The following is a 17783-nucleotide window of genomic DNA, read 5'->3' as shown; positions in this document are numbered from 1 at the left end:
CAAATTTATAAATTTTTATAATATAATGAAAAACTTAGATAAATAAAATACATTGTAAATATATTGTTATGTAAATAGGGTGTAAATACATTGTAATGTAAATATGGTTTAAATATATTGTAATGTAAATAGGGTGTAAATATATTGTAAAACACTAGTTTAATATACATGTTTTTTCTTTTATAAGCATAACGTTTATAAGCATATACAGGCTCAGTTTTTAGTACATGAACAATGATGGCTCTATTATTTCAAAACAATAGAATGCTAAGCATAATGCGAGCCTGATATAGGGACAGACACTTGCTTAAAAAACATGTATATTTCTCTCCAGTCATCCAAAATAACAAAAAAATACTTATTTAATCCAATTTCAACTTGCATTGCTTATATATGCAACCTCTGTTTTACAGACTCGGTGGGACTCCTCCCTACTGGAAAACTTTTCTGGAAATTCATCCTGAGGCAAGGCCAATTCAATTTGTTTACGGGCCAAGCTACCCAAAAAGAGGGTCGGTCGGTGGGCGAAAAAATAAAAATGAGAGTAGAATTTCACTCAAATAATCACCTAAAAAGGCAGCAAAGATTACTACATCTTGACAAAAATGTGAAACATAAAATAAAAGGACACAAAAACCTTGATAAAATGAAAAATTGAACATAGGATTCTCAAGCCATTGGAAAAATTACCAAAATTTTGAAAATTTGACTGTCTTTAAAGCAATGAAATAAAAATGTTCTACTACAAAATCATTTTCATTTCGATTTTTGGGTCAGTTGTGCCCACAAAACAACTAATCAAATAGGTCTCGTTTAAGTAAGAAGAAAATCCGTTTCTATTAGAAGACTACAATCTTATTCTTAACTTGAAAAACCTTAACTCATTGGATTTTGAACACGTAAACAATACATTTTAAATATCAAATTCTTCTTCCCCTATATTGGGGGCTTCATTTTGTCCGAATTTATTACCAGGTCACTGGAGACAGGTGGTAACATTGAAAGATTCTTGTTGCAAGAAGTCATGGTGGGATCCATTTTTCTTTGGGTGTTGTTCAGACAAACCAGTCTAGAATTGAGCATGTTTCTCCTAAGAAGGCACATAAAGATGTACGTTTATAAGAATGCCCCACTCCTCCTTCTACATCTAAGAATTCTTCAACTTTATGGTCACAAATTGAATTTCCGAGCTCATTTTCACCACTGATTGCATTTGCATTTCCACTGCTACTTGCTTGTTCAATTTCTGCATTTTCATATTCACTGTTTCCACTTCCAGCTCCACTTCCACTTCCGAGTTCAGTTTCTACAGTTCTGTTGTAAATTTCCGTTCCATTTTCTTCGGTCTCGATAATTTTATTTCCACTGTTTCCATCCCTGGTTCCGTATCCACTTCCTCTCCCATTTCCATTTCCAGTTCCGTACCCACTTCCGCTTCCAGCTCCATATTCACTCCCGCTCCCACTTCCGTATCCACTTCCATTTTCCGTTTCCGTTCGGTTTGCTCTGAACCTCTCTACTTCCTCAGCTTCATTTTTCAAAATGTTTAAAAATTCATTCAAAAGCTCGACCGGTGACAAAGTCTCATTCAAAAAACAATTTCGCGAATCTTTTTCACTGATCTCAACTAAATTCCCAGAGAACTCCATACTGAAATATTGTCGATCCAAGATATACATCATGCAATAACCAGCACCTCTCCCGCATCTTTTATTATCTGGATTGCAGCAGCTCCCCGTAGTCTGATCACCACCACATAACTCAAAAAAGACATTATTGATTTTTTCTTTATCCCAACCAATTGAAACACCATGTTGTTCACTCTGCATACGGTAATTTTCCGTCAAACATCTTTTCCGTTCGGAAATGACATCGGAAGCTTTGTTCGGGTACGGAACAAACAAGCACCCAGTCGTAAAATTGCCGATAACTGCTTTATTTGTGGTTTGATTACGGCAATAGTCAATCGTAAAAGTATTAGTATTCGGGTCTGTAAATTTTGAAATTATGAATCCGTCGTTTTCTTCGATGCAACGATCAGCAGTGATATTTTGCTGACCCATTGCAAAATAACTTTCAAATCCTAACCAGATGGCGAAGCCGGCTGTTAGTGTTTTAAAAACATCCATATTCTTGATCTCGGAATCCGGCATAGATTTCCACAAAGTAAAAGTAAAAATCTGATAAGGAAAGGAGATATAAATTGTTTTATATTTTTTGATGATTTTCCAATGTGTTCAACAACTTTTATGAAGAATTTACTTCCTAAATTTCTCTTTTCACTCTTGATGATGATACAAGATTGTTCAACTTAGATTTCCAAGTATACTTCTGTACTATTTATAGTATATCATATAGTTTTTTTTATAAGAACGGATAAAACACGCGGTTAACTTTTTAACGGTTAACCTACTGTGGGTAAAAAATCACATTCGAAAGTCATTCAGTTTTATTTAACATGAATTTTGCTCTATATGGATTAACTTTTGTAGGTTTGTAAGACCATGTTTAGATATCACGGTTCCGTATCGCTCCGAAACGAAACGGCTCCGAAACAAGTGTGAACGTCAAAAATTTGAAAAGAAGACGAAACAGTTTCGCTTTAGTATTTTCATCGGAACGGAACTGCTCCGTTTTCTTGCTCCGAAACGTTCCGAAACCAACATGAACACACTCGATCCGTAACGGAAACTTTACTGGGGCGATTCGAAACCGTAACGTCTGAACATGGTCTAAACCTTTGATTTATCCAAAGATATACTGAGTTATAGATTAAAATCTGTTGTATATCAGTTGTCCATTCGCTTTTTCCGCTGCCAAGTGAAAACCATGTCAGAGGCCTGGTATGGAGAGTGGTTTCTACATGGAACTTTAAGTTCGCCTCGATCTTGATTAAGTAGCACGTAAAGGGGTTTATTTCTTATGAAAAATTTCGAAAAATATATGGGAAATAGCCATTTATTGAATAACAATTTTACATTTTTAAGTGCAATCACTATAACTCAATATCAATCAGGAAAATTCAAGTGTATATTGTATACATCATAATTTTCTCAATACAAAAACTTTACTTTATGTTCTTGGCCACTCCCATTTTTAAAATAATTTTTTCACTAATGAGATTGTTTTGAAACTGTTGAGTTTTTTAAACCAAATGAGGCGAGGTCGACTTAATTAGATTTTTTGCAGGCCCGATCGACCTTAAGCCTTAACCCTATTCGTACTTGGGGGGGGGGGGTGCTTTTTCAGTTCGGTGGTGATACTAATGTTAATAACTCCAGAAAAAATAGAGCTTTTTACATGAAATTTTCTGTAAATTCCCAACTTTTATTTAGCTTAAAAAAACAACTTTGACACCTAAAAAAATTCTCTGACAGTAAGGTGTCTTAAAAATTGACACATTTCCAGTACAAAATTATTTATGTGAAATATATCGCTCAAACCGTAATTTATTGAATATTTAGGATAAAATAAGTATTTTAAACTCGGGGAACTTTTTTTCTAAAGCCTTTGTTCAAATACAATAGCTATATAAAAAGGATAAAGGAAATTTTCGGTTTTTGCTCAATTTGGACACGATGAGTGATGTCATCATAATAATTTTATGAAAAGTTACCTTACATGACAAGGATTTTGTTTGCCAAATTTCATCAAAAAAGACCCACTAAATCAAAAGTTAGGGGTGGTACAGGAAAAAACCCCTTCCCCTAGTTCTGAACCCCCCTAAAAGCCAAATACAAAATATTTGAGACAAAGGGGATTTCCCTGCAATGTTTTAAACCACAATTAATTTTTAAGCGCGTTAAACTACAGTTGGAAAGTAGATTTTTAGCTTTAAGTTCTAACATGAGATATAAAACTAACGACCTTAGGATCTCAGGATTTAAAAGCTCAAATTTGGTTCAAAGGTTTGGAATATAGCCTAGAAGCCACCGAACTCCTCTAAAATCGAAATATTCATGAAAGAAAGTGGAAGTGCTAGAATAGCAATTCTCGCCCGAAGTTCAAATTCTAAAAACGTTAAAATACACTGAAGATCTAAACATTTCGACCATGATTTTAGTGTGAATAGGGTTAAAGGGATTAGCAGATGATTTTTGATATTTGGCTTAGGAGCCCCCCCCCAGCGGCACCCCTAAACACGCCATCACGCAAAAAAGTTTTCTCCATCACGCATCACGAAAATCGCTAAAATTTGTCATCACGCAAAAAATAGCGAAAAATAGCCCAAATCACGCATCACGCCAAAATCTTGATCACGCCATCACGCCAAAAAAGATCTCTAATCACGCAAGATCTCTAATCACGCAAGAAAAAAGTCCCAATCACGCCATCACGCAAACCGCTGGGGGGGGGGCTCGCTTAGAGATATCCTTTATGGTCCAGAGAGACACATCTAAATATTTTGACCCAATATTTTTTCCAAAGCTGAGATATTTGACTATTTGACTTATTTTCTGATAATCCCTTTAAAGATTTGATAAAATTTGAAATTACACTTTTGCCAAGTTTACTCATAGTTTAAACTTACACAGTGATCATAATACACCTTTCCCGAATTGTTTGGTATTTTTCGAAGGTCTGCAAACCATATTGAAAACTATATATTTGTATTCCTCCTATAAAGAGAAGTGCATGCTGAAAATTTGAGCTCAAAAGGTTCTTTCTATCAATTTTTATGACTGTTTTTGTTCACGGTGAAATCACTTATAAAGATTAAAACATACAGCCTGCTCTCGTTTCCATGTAATTCTATTGTTTATAAAGAAATTTTAAATCAAAATAACTCAAAAACCGGAAGTGCTTTTTCATAATTCTTTTTTTATTTGTTTAGTTTTGCGAGATACAATTTTATGGAACTAAATAAAAACAACCAAACACTAAAGCAAAAAAGTCAAAAAGCCTAAATAACAATTCGAGGAAAGGTGTATTGACTTTGATTATTTGCCTACTGACTAAAGTCTGTCTCAATGTAATTCGCAGCGGAGACAAAAAGGCTACAACTTTTGATAGAACTCGAATTTTAGATAGTGGTTTTGTACTCGTGAAAAAGATAATCCGTAATGGAATATCATCAAAAATCATCTTCTTCTTCATTTTCAATCTTCATTTCATTTTCCCATCTTTTTTGAGTTTTTCTTTATGATAATATTCCACTCCTGTTTGTCTTTTCAACAAGCATAAAACCACTATCTAATTCGAATTCTATCAAAAGTTATAGCCTTTTTTGTCTCCACTGCAAATTATATTGAGACAGACTTTAACAAAGTTAGTTTCTTCTTCAGCCTTCTCATTTCAAGAACGCCCTCCCTTAACCTTTCTTTACCCTGAAAAGATGGTGAAAATTGGGCCAGAAATCGACTTTAACCCTTTAAGTGCCAATATCGTATATATCAGACATGGGCTATGTAGGAGGGCGAAGCCCTCCTGTAATGCCCAATTTGAGATAGAAATCGTCATTTTTGGTCTAACTCGTAGGGATTGGATTGGACTTCAAGGTCAAGCAAAAAAACAATCAAAAGTGAGTCTTTCCAGCGAGATTTTGAGCCAAAAAGTCAAAAAAATAAATCCACTTTTTTCAGATTTTGACCGTTTTTTGAGTATTTTTGGTCAAAGAGGGATCCAAATACCCCCAAATTTGGCCCTGACTGCTTTAATCTATCTTACCAGACTGATGATTTTGCAAATTATTTAGAGAGAGACTTTTTAGAGCTACTCTGTACTTCTCTCATTTAGGATGAATCTCACTGAAAGGCATTTTGAGAGGATTAATTTGGGTCTAAATGACTGTTTGCTGAGTTTACTACTTGCCTTATTTTAATTCCTCCCTTAAGTGGAGCAGTGAGTGGTTAGTCCTCAAATTTAAATAGATTGAATCTGAATCTTGTACATGAGAACTACCAAAAAAGTATTATTAAATTATTTCAATTATGTAAACTGCCAAATAGTTGTTTCTAATTTGAACAATTTCCTTACGTAAACAGCAGATGTAACATACACGTTTATTTTATAAGAGCATCCAAAATTATTGAAGCCTTCGAATGTTCTTAAAACTTTTGAGTTTTAAGTTTAAAAACATTTTCTTATTTTCACCATTTCGGGAGTGTTTTTACCCATTTCCCATAATAAATCGGGTGTTTTAGAGACCCCTAAAACCTTTGTGGGTAGGTCAGTCGTTACGAGAGTTGGTAAAGCATCCCAGCAGGCACACAACGTTGTTTCAACGTCCATTAAATGTTCACAACGTCCATAGAACGTTAGATAAACGTTGAAACAACGTTGTGTGCCAGCTGGGATTCACCTTACAATATAAGGGTTGTGGTTTCGATCCACGGTCACCGCCAACTCAGCAAATAAGTAGCATAGATTGTGTAATTTGAACTAGGCGGTAAGTTATTGGGAGCTGAGAGTACAATCTGCGTCGAAGTATATTGAGAATTTTGGCTATATTCTGAGCCTTATTGGACCATTTTTGAACTGTTGGAGCCTGAGATCCTAAGGTGTGTCTTAAGTCTAGCGTTACAACTCATAGTTAAAACCCTACCCTTCCAATCTAAGTTTGAGCGTTTCCAAATCGTTTGTAAGATTTCGTGGGAATTTCCTTTTTTTCTCAAATGTTATGACCATGATTGTAGGTGTGGCGCTCCACCTCAGCATTCGACCTCTCAGGTTTAACGCAAATAGAAAAGGGGATAAATTCCCTAACTCCCGGTTCCGCCGACAGCCACAAGATGGATATACTTACTCACAAAGCCTTACAGTGTTTTTAACTTGTTCTTAATATTTTGGCATTTTTTATATCATTTTTTTGTATAAAGAAACATTTTGAACAAAGAACATATGTGTTTTCCTTGACTACTTTACGCCCCGACTGTTTTATCAATCATAACGACTGAGAAAAATTTCATTTTTTGTAATTTTAATTTGATTGGCCCCAACTTCCTTGATATGATATTTTTTAGATTCTAAACAAAATGTGACTAGCGTAAAGAATGTTCTACCACCTATGCAAGTAAGAGATTTTTTTAATTATTTAATTGTTATTTTGTTTTACATTAAAGGAAGAAATTTAGGTGGGAATTTAATTTGGCAGATGGCCGAAAAAGATTTTTCAGAGGGAATTTAATTTGGCGGTTAACTTAAGAAATTAAATTTGGTGGGAAGGACATTGTTGTCCAAAAAACGCCATCAAAAAAGGAAAAACCTGTTTTAAAGCCTGAAAAAGCACACATTTGGGGAAATGAATAGAGCAACTTAAATTTTGCGGGAATTTTAATTTGGTGGATGACGGAAAAAATTAAATTTGGCAGATTTTGACCAAATCCGCCAAAATTTCTTCCTTTAATGTTATTTGTATTTGGGAATAAATAATCAAAAATTCTTTCGATTTATTTGAAAATGAGGCTCTTAGATGGTTTTATATATCTCTCGCAAGTCGATCACTACTTTAATATCAGGAAAAAATCACGTCCGGGATAAATTTCCGCAACATTGCATTTTTTTTCAAACAATAAGTTTCATAAGCTCACCAAAGTTAGATCATGTTATAACATGTTTATGTTCATGTTATAACGATCAAAAAACTGAAATTCAAGTTATAAGACATTGTGTCCGTGGGATTTCTGTTTACGAACAGCCCAAGCATTTTTTAATTTGGAATTCAATTTTGCGAATTTGCAGTCGTTATTCACGAAAATCGTAAATCGTTAAAGTGCTCACTCTTTATTCAATACTCTTTATAATCGCACGATGTGTTATTTTTTCTTATTTGGCACGCCCTCAAAGAGAGCAATTAATCGTTAATTGCATCCTGTAGAGAGCAATTAATCGTTAATCACACTCTCCAATGCCATGCCAATGTTTACAAAATTGATTTTAATGTGTTTTTTTACATTGTTTTTACATCGAACGTTTTAATTGCATTCGAAATTTTTTTTGTGAGAAAGAAAATCAATAAACAACAAAAAGAAAGACATAAGGAGAAGAGAAAAATATAAAACTCTCAGTGTAATTTCTGTAATTTACTTTCCTAACTGGGAAAAGTAGTGAAAGCCATTGTGCGATTAGCTCGTAATCACATAATAACTCGTACAATTCGAAGATTGCACTCGTGATTTTTTTGTTTCGAATTTTCCTCGTACTTTCGGACTCGGAAAATTAATAACAAAAAAATCACTCGTGCAATTATATTCGAATTGCACTCGTTGTCATGTGATTACATATACTAATGACCTCCCTGGGTCCAAAATTTTTATTCGAATGAGAGAAAAATTACAAATTACAGAGATTAATTGAAATCAATTTCCAGTTGAGGGGACCAATAATCTAGTTTGAATTACATTTTGTATGTAGCTGATGATTGTATGCATGAAACTTAAAGTACTACAAAAAATGAAGTTTTTAAATTTTTGTTTTATTATAAGGCTTCCTTCTGGTAAAGCACTTTGTTGTTGTTGAAAATCATTTTCACCATTTTTGATAGTTCGAATCACAGTTAGATTCGATAAAAGAAGCGTTCGAATTAGAGCGGTTGATCCTAATCGAAATCATTATCGGTGATTGCATGGCTTGCTGTCGTCTGGTTACTCATTCCTTGTGACGTAATCGTTAACGCGAACGGAGCTGTATTGTTAAAAGGTCTTTGTGTTGTCATTGTGCTGTCTCCAGGTTGTGCGATCGTCAGGCTCTGTTGTGAAGGCTTTTCTGTTAAACCTTGACTTTGTTTCTCAGTTGGTTTGATCATTTTTGTATTTTGCTGCATGATATTTTCAGTTTGGCTGCTTTGTTTCTCTGAAGGCTTAGTTGAGTTAATGGTTCCGGCTAAAGGTTGTTTTGTATCTTGCGGTTTGTTTTGATTCAATGAGTTGTTGTCAAAGACAGTTTTGCTTTCCGATTGATGAGCTATGTCTTGCGTTTCCTTCTGCTCAACGCTGGCGGTGCTTATAGCTTTCGATTCCATCATTGCTTTTGTGGGTTGCTTCATTGGTTTGGTAGGTGATGTTTTTTGACTTGTCAGATGATTTTCTCCGAATTGTATTGGTTGTTGTTGCTGATGTTGATTCCATTTGTGCTGTTTAGATTGCTTTTTGCTTTTATTGCTTTTAGTATTTTGTTGTTTTTGTTGTTTCACGTGGTTATTTTGACTTGTTTTTTGGAGAGGCCATTCTGGTGAAGAGAAGTCTTCGTAATGTTGTTGATGATTTTTGGTTGGTTTTTTGGTGTTTTGGGCTTGTTTGTTTTGGTTCTTTTGTTGTTGATCATTGATATTGTTGTTGTTGTCAATATTAGCATTGACTTTGTTGCCGTTATTACTGACATTAGTATTGGCTTTATTGTTGTTATTGACGTTAGCATTGACTTTGTTGTTGCTATTGTTGAGATTGGTCTTGATTTTGTTGTTGCTGATGTTTTTGTTTACATTATTAACATTTTTGTTGTTGTTGCTGTTGTTGAGTTGGTTGCTATTAGCGTTTTTGTTAATTTTGTTGTTGTTGCTATTCGTATTGTTGTTGTTGTTAGACTGTTTTTGTTTATTGTTGACATTATTGCTCGAGATGGTTGGGTCATACAGTGGAGCAATATTTTGTGTGAAAAGATTAGGATTTTTCTTTTTCTTCGGTTGCTTCTTGTGTTTCTTATTCTTTTTTTTATGACCACCTTTTCGTCTGTTTTGATGAGATAGCGAGGGTGTTGGTTGAGGACTGGGCGGGGAGGTTGGCGGGGAGGTAGTTGCTGTATTTGTTGGATGTGTTTGTTTCTGTGTTGGTTTTTGCTTATGTGTTGGTTGTTTATGTTTCCGTGGTGCAGGGGTGGTGGTTGTCGTTGTTGTGGTGGTGGTTGTTGTAGTAGTAGTGGTCGTAGGGATAGGTGTGGTCGTAGGGATAGGTGTGGTCGTTGCTGGGGTCGTTGGGGTCACTGTTGTTTTTGTTCCAAATGCAGCTTGGTTGAATTTTCGCTCTTCGTCCACATTTTGTGTTTTGCTGGCGCTGTTCAACTTTTTGTTGTTCATACGAAGTCCTTTCAGATTGGTATTCTTTGCCTTGTCTTTGCTTGTGACTTTCAACACTTTTTCTCCACCTTTATGAGAAAATTATTAGATATATTATTTGAATTTCAATTTTAAGATTTTTTGATGTGGCAGATACCTTCAAAAGTGTATGTGATTTGTAGTTTATTTCCCCTGTGTCTTGAGGCTTATTCACAAATCTTTAAAATGACACTAAAATGTTTATTTGTTCCTTTTGTAACCTCTGAGCATCCTTTAGCTAAAATATTTCTTATACATTATAGCAAGTATATCTATAGAGGTCTGCGATTCAGCCTATTTCGTATTTTTGTTATATTCTACCTTGCCGGAACTCTGTCTGTACCGAAAGCCCATGGGCGTGTCTTTTTCCACGGAGAAGAGTTCGTTACATGGTGTACTGAGCCAAAGCTTTATATTAAAAAAGACAAAATTGTTGCTATCAAGTCATACCTTTTGGAGTGTAAGGGGTTGGCATAACAGGGGCGTTAGGTGCAGAACTCTCATCCTCGGAGGGTGTATCTTCAGGATAGACAAGTTCACTTTCTTCTTGGTTCTTGCATTTCATTGAGACATCATTAGCCGCTACAAAGCTACCCGAAAATTTGATCTCGATTTCTTCCAAGGAAGATAATTCCAATCCAGGATTTCGCTCTTTTGGGATTTTGACCAGCCAAGTTGAGAAAACAGTTGGGCTTCGAAAAACTCCTGAAAAACTGCGATGTATGTCTCCACTATCGACAAAAATGACATCCTTTCCCTTCCTGTTTCCTATTTTCTCTTTAATATCTTCAATCGAAGTCGTCAACGCGGTGAACTGTTCTGCCGTCACCGCGCGCCTTGCGCGGCCGCCCGGTAACCGCATTTCAGCATCTTTAGAGTAATAAGATAAACTTCTTAACCATTTTTCACCAATGAATTTGAAGCAATGACCGTCGAATTTATCTTGCGATATTCCAGTAGTTTCCACATTAATTTCTACTACTCCAGTGTCTGTCTTTGCTCCTTTCAAAATAACCTGAAATAAAAACCGGTATCAAATCTTAACGTTCTCATTTCTCTATTTGTATTTATCATTGATTTCGGAAACGGAACCTTCGGAAACGGAACCTTACCGACCAAACTTGATCTACCTTTTAAGGGAAGAAAATTTGGTGGATTTTACGGATTTGACCAATATTCTACAGTGATTAGATTGACACATGTGCGGTAAAATTTCTTTACTTGATCATCAGAGGTTGATATATTCTTTGAAAACTCGTTCTTTGGATACTCAGGGTATGTAACTAAACGTTACATTCACGCGCTCATACCTCAGGTTTTTTGACCTTTTCTGCAGCGATTTTAAGAAGCTTTCATAAAAAATTGTCTAGGCATACTTAAGCAATTAAATTATTTTGGTCTGAAAGTTTCAAGCAAAATCTCCGAGGATTAGTCACATTTTGGCGATGAGCCTTTCCATTCAATGTTCTAACTATACAAATATGAGATCAACTGAATAATACTTGTTCAGATCATGAATTAAGTTATGAATAACGAAGAATTTCAAAATGTTCACGATTATTCATTATCATACATTTCTGGCAATCTCTCGATTTAAGCATCTCCGAGCCAGTTTTGGAATTACTGTATGCTTATAAAAAAACTGTAGCAGAAGTACTTAAGCGAATGGAAATAATTTACAAAAGTGTTACCTTAACTTCATCAACTCTCACTCTTTCATGGAATCTAAAAATGGGATGGTCCACTTCAACTTTATAAATGAATTCCTGTTTCTCAATTGCTTTTTGAACGATGTCGTTACCACATTTCTCCATGCGTTCATTCATCAAACGATGCTCTGTTATCTGCATTGTATCATCCTCCGGAGATTTTTGACGCGGGAAAGCAAACCCATCAATGGTCAAACATTCTTTCGCCTTATCATACAAAGCATCAAGTTGAACACGTCGTACTGCTTCCTGTGTGTTTTCCGTTGTTCTCAAACTCTCGAATTCTTTGAAACAACTACAATGCTTTACCTGAAAATTGATGATGAAAAACAAGACTAGAAATGTTGGCCATAATATTTTGCATGAAGGGAATTTTCTTGCAAAATTTTAATTTTAAGTGTCTTAACTTGGTTGGAAAGGAGAGTTTTCACTCTGAGTTTTAAAATGAGACTTTAGACTTTAGACTAAGGAGCGGCAGTTTTTAGGCCTTGAGTAGACACAAGCAATTATATTGAGAACATTAAATCATAGGTTATGTAATACTCTTTCGGGATATGAGCAATGCTCTTGTTTTGAATATTGAAATTTTCCGAATACATCGCATGTGCATTGAGGTTTAAATAAAACAATAGAGAATTTCGAAACCTAAGCCAATCAGCTGTCTTTTAAACATTCTTTTATTTAAAATCTCTATTGATAAACTTGTTTTGTTTAAAATTTCAATTATATTTAATCTTGTTAAAAAGCGAATTCCTGTTGGGGGTCACTAGTGGCCGCCCACTGCCTATAGACCAAGAGTAAGGCCAAAAAGCCTGGAGCTGTCTATAGTGTAGTGTAGACTAACTTAATCATAGATATCGTCAAAAAATAAGAAAATTAGCCAAATTTGGGCTAATTTTCTCATAAAGCAACATATCAATACCTTTTTGATAGTGATAGTACGGTCTGTAAACGTCTGGGGGGCTGGGTTCAAATCATTTAGCCTCTGATTCGATTGGTATAACATCATGCTTTGCATCATAAGTACTTCCTCCAGGCTATTTGATGGATCAATTCTTAAATCAGCCTGGCATTTTTCCAAATGGAAATAGAAATAAGCATTGCAATATTCCTCATTCAAGCGAACCATTTCAAGTTTAATGGCCAGAATTTCCCATTCGATATCCAACTCGATTCCGACACGTTTCTTTTTAGCAAGTTTTTGAATTTCCGTATCAGAATCACTTTCTGACATTTTTTTCTGGATTTCGTCTTCTGTTTCCGCAATTCACGCCCGGCGGCCACGGCCTCTTGGAAATATAAATCCCATGCGTATTTTGATGCGGCGAATTTTGTCTCTAAAGCTGCTCTGTCAAGAGATGCCTGAGTTCGCGTTTCACCTAAAATGATTAAGTGTACAAGTTGTAAAGTAATTGACTCTCTGTAATTCGATCTTTAAAGAACCAAGAATTCTCTTCGAGTTACAAAATAATTTCTAGCTGAGGGGACAAATATTTTAGTTTGAATTACAGAGAGTTTCAAATTACAGAAAATATTTTATAATATTTCTGGCTTAGGAGACAAATATTTCAGTTCGAATTATAGATTTTGGTTTAAAAGGATTCAGGAAGAACTATAAGTAGTTTCATCTACCTGTGGTGATCAATTTCAGAAGGGCTGTCCGATAATTAGTTGCTTCTGGAACATCGTCCGAAAGTGTTGTATCAATCATTCCTGTCACGTGTTCTTTTGCGATTGTCCATTTGAATACGTCTACCGCACTCAACTCGTTTCCTGAAGTAAAGTGATGAGTGTAAAAATCCAGGGTGGTCAATAAAACGAGTTTGAAAATCCAGGGTGGTCCAAAAAATGAGAAAATAAATCCAAGGGGGTCCAAAAAATCCAGTAGGTCACCTTTCCCAAAAAGAACCCTCTTGATATAGAAGGTACAATTTTTTTTCTGGAACACTTAGTAGAGACTATTTAAAAGGATCGAGTCCTTTAATTTTGAAGTGTCCGTATTTTGGACTGTTCTCTAATCAGTAGATATCACTGAAAAGATCATATTATACATTCAATCATACCAATTCATATTGCCGCTTTCAAATCTTCTCTTCAAAATATCGAAACTTTAAATTCAAATAAAGGTCAAAAAGTTTGTTCCAAAATTAGAATTAAATTTGTGAATGAGAATGCATTTTTTACGGACCTTTTTCAGCAGCGTCTTTCGCCATTCTGATTTTAAATTCGTCAACGGTTTCTTTAACTGTTGCTAAGGGCTCGTTACCAATAGTTACAGCTTGGGTTGGGTTTCCAGGGTCATATCTAAGGAAATATATAACAAATCATTTTCCATTTCGCATTTTTTAGCTAGCAGGCTTTCACAGCCTTGCTTATTTTAGCTTGACTTGCGCTCTTTTTAAGTAAGGCAACAAGGCGGAAAATCGACCGTCTAGAACAGAGCTTTGACGTGTAGTCCATAGATTTATAAAGCCCGATGGACTAGATGTAAAGGTTTTGCTGAAAAGTGTGCCGTGGTTAGGTAGGAAATCCTACCTAAGTCACGTGACATTACAATAGAATTTCAGTGATTGACGAATCAGAAGCTTCGTTGGTTTTCGAAAACAATAGCAACAATATCTTTTCCGATATTCACTTTTTTTTGCCTGCGATGGCTTAAAGCCCGACATCTAGCGAAAATCGCCAAAGTTTCTGCTCGCGAAAGTTTGTACGCCTAAAGTACAATTAAATCAAATTTCAATGAGGATACATACCCTATTCTTACTGTTCTTTCAGCTTTCAAGAAGTTGACAGTATTGGTAACCATATCTTGTGTCGAGTCTAAAAATTCTGTACCAGTCTTCACTTTATCAGCCAAAGATTGTAATTTTTTCAAATCCTTAGCTTGCAATTCAGATAACTTGTTTCGTTGAATCCAATCTTTGACCAAAGATTTTTGTCTTGTGAAGAATGTTTGATACTGTAATTTTCAATGATTTGTATGTTGATTTGATTTTTTTGAACATAGTTCCTAACAGTTTTCGATTTTTGATCAACGCTGCTATTTTCTTCATCACTGTGACCAATTTCTTCATCTTTTTTGCCATATCGGCTGCTTTTCGTTGCAGCTTTCATAGGCACCGACTGGATTAAAACCTCCAGTGAAATATTGACAGTAACCATATTAACAGCTTCAGCAGCCACCTCAGCGTACGCTAAACCCATAGCAAATTTTGCACCTGTAAATTACAATTGATTTGAAAACCATGTCAAAATGTATTATACAGACCTGTTCAGTCGCCAGCACTAGCTAATTGGCAACTTTTGCCTTAACAAGAAGTATTTCTCCAACGGGAAAGTGGAAAACTTCCCAAAACGGCTAAAGTTTCCGATTCAGGCAGGTGAAAAATTTCCCGGTCGAGAAAATTGTCGTTGAACACTCTGGAATTGGTCATGGAAGATAGAAGATAAATGATTATACCTTCTTGTTAATAAGGGAAAATAAACAGCAGTAGTTAGAAATAAATTAATAATGATTTAGGAGCAGCTATCACCCAGTTTTTCCATCCCTCTCATTGACCGACTTAGCCATCAAAAAGGATTTAAAGTTCCGGCGAGAAAGTCGATTTTGGGCTATCTCTTTAATTTAATCGAGTATTTCAATTTGGGAGGGGTTGGCAGACTTCCACTATATTCTGGGCCTTTTGGGACTTTTTTTGAAATTTTTGAATTTCAAAACTCCCGGTGAATTTTTTTTTTTTACCTTGATTGTAACTTTACTTTAGAGAAACTTTCTAGTCTAGACTTAGCCGTTATAAAGGAATTTAGTTTGGTGAAATTTTGCTTGGAAGAACAAAACTCATTAAGAATATCACTCAAAGCCCATGTTAAGAATATAAATGCAAAAAAATGGTACCTGCTTGAAAGTTCTTGGTTTCTGTTTCAACTTCGACAGCAAACTTATCAAACTGCTCCGTCAGATGATCCATCAATTCTTGGCTTTTATCAATCTCCTTCAATCAAGTCTTGTTGGCGTTTCAATTCGATATTTCCAAGTGATTCTGATTTAGCTTTTGATGCTTGGAGAATAGCAATCTTTGAATCTGCAATCGACCCTAATGTTTTCTTCAATGCTTCATTTAGTTGCGATCCAACCTGATCAACACTAGCCAGTGTCTCCAAATGTTCTTTTTTCCGGAGTAAATCTCGACCTGCTTCGCCAAGAATCTGCATATTCTGTGATTGAACTTGTAATGATAGTAATGGTACTTGAGCTACATCGGAGATTAAATTTTCACGCCATACTAAATACTGTTCTAAATACTTGTATGAACTATCCGTTCTAGCGATTTCTAAATCTGTATACGTTTCTCCACGATACGGTCTAGTTTGTTGAATAAGTGTGTACCAACGAGACAATTGCTCATTTTTCTTCAATAATTTGGTCGGTGACGCTTTGTTAAATTCACCAATATTGACTATCAAGCATGTTGCCAATGCCCGCATGAAAATTGGGTCCGGTTCTTTACAATTACGGACATGATAAAAACTGGTATCAAAGGAAAACATACCAAAAGATGAACTGCGGATAGTCCCAGATTTCAATCCGGTTGTTACGGAATCTCCAGTTGTTCCGATATCAACATAATAAACCTCAAATGTTTTATCCGGGAAATGTTTTCCACTTGGTTCGATATCGATATCTAAGTTATAGACATATGCACGAACGCGCTGGGCTTCTTCGAACTGGTCACCAGTCTTGGCTGCCTTGATGATTTCAGATAATTTCATTTGAAATCCACGTACAATGACCATGGGTCTTAAATGATGCTTTTTGGTCTCTACTTCCAGTCTTTCAAATACACCTTTCCCATAATGACAAGCGGAAAAATCGAATTCATCAAATTGCACTTTCTTGAGATCGAGATAAGGTGCTTGGTATGCTTGACTATTCCAGCGGTCCAATTTGATAATCAAATGGTCTTCAATTTCCATCTCATATAATTTCGGTAGAACCGTATCAATGTCAGCTCCGGATATTTCGATCTCAAACCTTGTCTTAATGTAGGGTAATTTGAATTCATCCAATGACATTCCACTCAATTGATAGGCATAGTAATCAATAAGAACATCGGTGAATTCTGTATGACTGAAGATGTGTTTGACTTTCATTTCTGGTGTATCATCATCACCGACAACTTCATCTCTTTTGACACCTTGACAACGTTCTTTTGCTAACATTTTAACCTCATAATCGTCATCGAACACGTCGTCGTCATTTTGATACACGTCGCCGTCTGCGATCGCCGATCGTTTGTTCCGACCTCTCGTATTAATTGCAAGCATATCGATAACCTGAAAAAAGTTTTACGCGCTTTTTTTAAGAACATTAGAACTTTCACAACCCTGTGTAACCCCCAGTCCCACTGGAAAATTTGGCAAAATTTTCGTCCCCGTTGGGAAAATACCATGGAATTTCAACCCCTCTGGGAAATTGACTTTGATTTCATTCCTCACCCGAAATTGATGTTTAGAAATTGCACTCCAAAATCATCGCCACTAGATTTTTTGACCTTGGAACGATAGAATTGCTATCCCCATTAGGATTATTCAATAGGAACTTTTATCCCCCCTGCGGAAAAATGTTCCAACGGGGCTGTGTGGCGAGGGTGCTCTTTCTTTTTCCTTTTTTAGGTTTTTTCATGCTTTAAGTTTCTTACTTTGCCTTATCGGTAAATAAGTTAATTTAAATTCGTCGGCAAAAAGAAATCCCGTCAGAAAGCAATTTTCTCGTCGTTTTTCGTCGTTTTTCGTCATTTTTACCGATAAAGTCAACTTGACAAGGTATGCAACAATTGCTAGACTTTCAGAGTTTTTGCTCAAATTATATCATTTTGCTTTTAAAAATTCCTTGTATATATTTACGGGTGATTTTTTCATAAAAAGGAAGAAAGTCATAACCTGTTCACTGAGACAGATGTGTAAAAGCTTTGCGCACGTTTTTCATCAGAAAAGTGCCCGGGGGACTCAAGGTAAATGACCCACCATACGTGTGGCCCTTAAGGGTA

The 17783-nt window shown here is 35.7% G+C and overlaps 3 protein-coding genes across 3 annotated transcripts in view; 2 read left to right on the top strand and 1 right to left on the bottom strand.

The window, feature by feature from the left end:
• Positions 1 to 17783, top strand: part of LOC136817659 (neuroblast differentiation-associated protein AHNAK-like) — a 301580-nt gene that overhangs the window by 87521 nt on the left and 196276 nt on the right.
• LOC136817651 (basic helix-loop-helix ARNT-like protein 1) overlaps positions 6978 to 17783 on the top strand; it is a 44789-nt gene continuing 33983 nt past the window's right edge. Inside the window, exon 1 of the mRNA XM_067073975.1 lies at positions 6978 to 7012. Coding sequence (XP_066930076.1) covers positions 6993 to 7012 — 20 coding nt within the window. The 5' untranslated portion in view covers positions 6978 to 6992. The remainder of the gene's footprint in view (positions 7013 to 17783) is intronic.
• On the bottom strand, positions 8226 to 16929 carry LOC136817650 (myb-like protein I). The gene is made up of 8 exons (XM_067073972.1): positions 15632 to 16929; positions 14490 to 14954; positions 13925 to 14040; positions 13369 to 13509; positions 12659 to 13115; positions 11719 to 12045; positions 10478 to 11042; positions 8226 to 10077 (listed from the first exon to the last, which is right to left on the bottom strand). Exons 5-8 carry the CDS (start codon positions 12968 to 12970, stop codon positions 8537 to 8539), a joined length of 2745 nt encoding a protein of 914 aa, XP_066930073.1. The 5' UTR covers positions 12971 to 13115; positions 13369 to 13509; positions 13925 to 14040; positions 14490 to 14954; positions 15632 to 16929; the 3' UTR covers positions 8226 to 8536.

Source organism: Clytia hemisphaerica, unplaced genomic scaffold (genome assembly GCF_902728285.1).
Source record: "Clytia hemisphaerica strain Z4C2 unplaced genomic scaffold, Clytia hemisphaerica genome assembly, whole genome shotgun sequence".
Lineage (NCBI taxonomy): Eukaryota > Metazoa > Cnidaria > Hydrozoa > Leptothecata > Clytiidae > Clytia > Clytia hemisphaerica.
The sequence above is the reverse complement of the archived record's forward strand: the minus strand, read 5'-3'. Positions and strand labels throughout refer to the sequence as shown.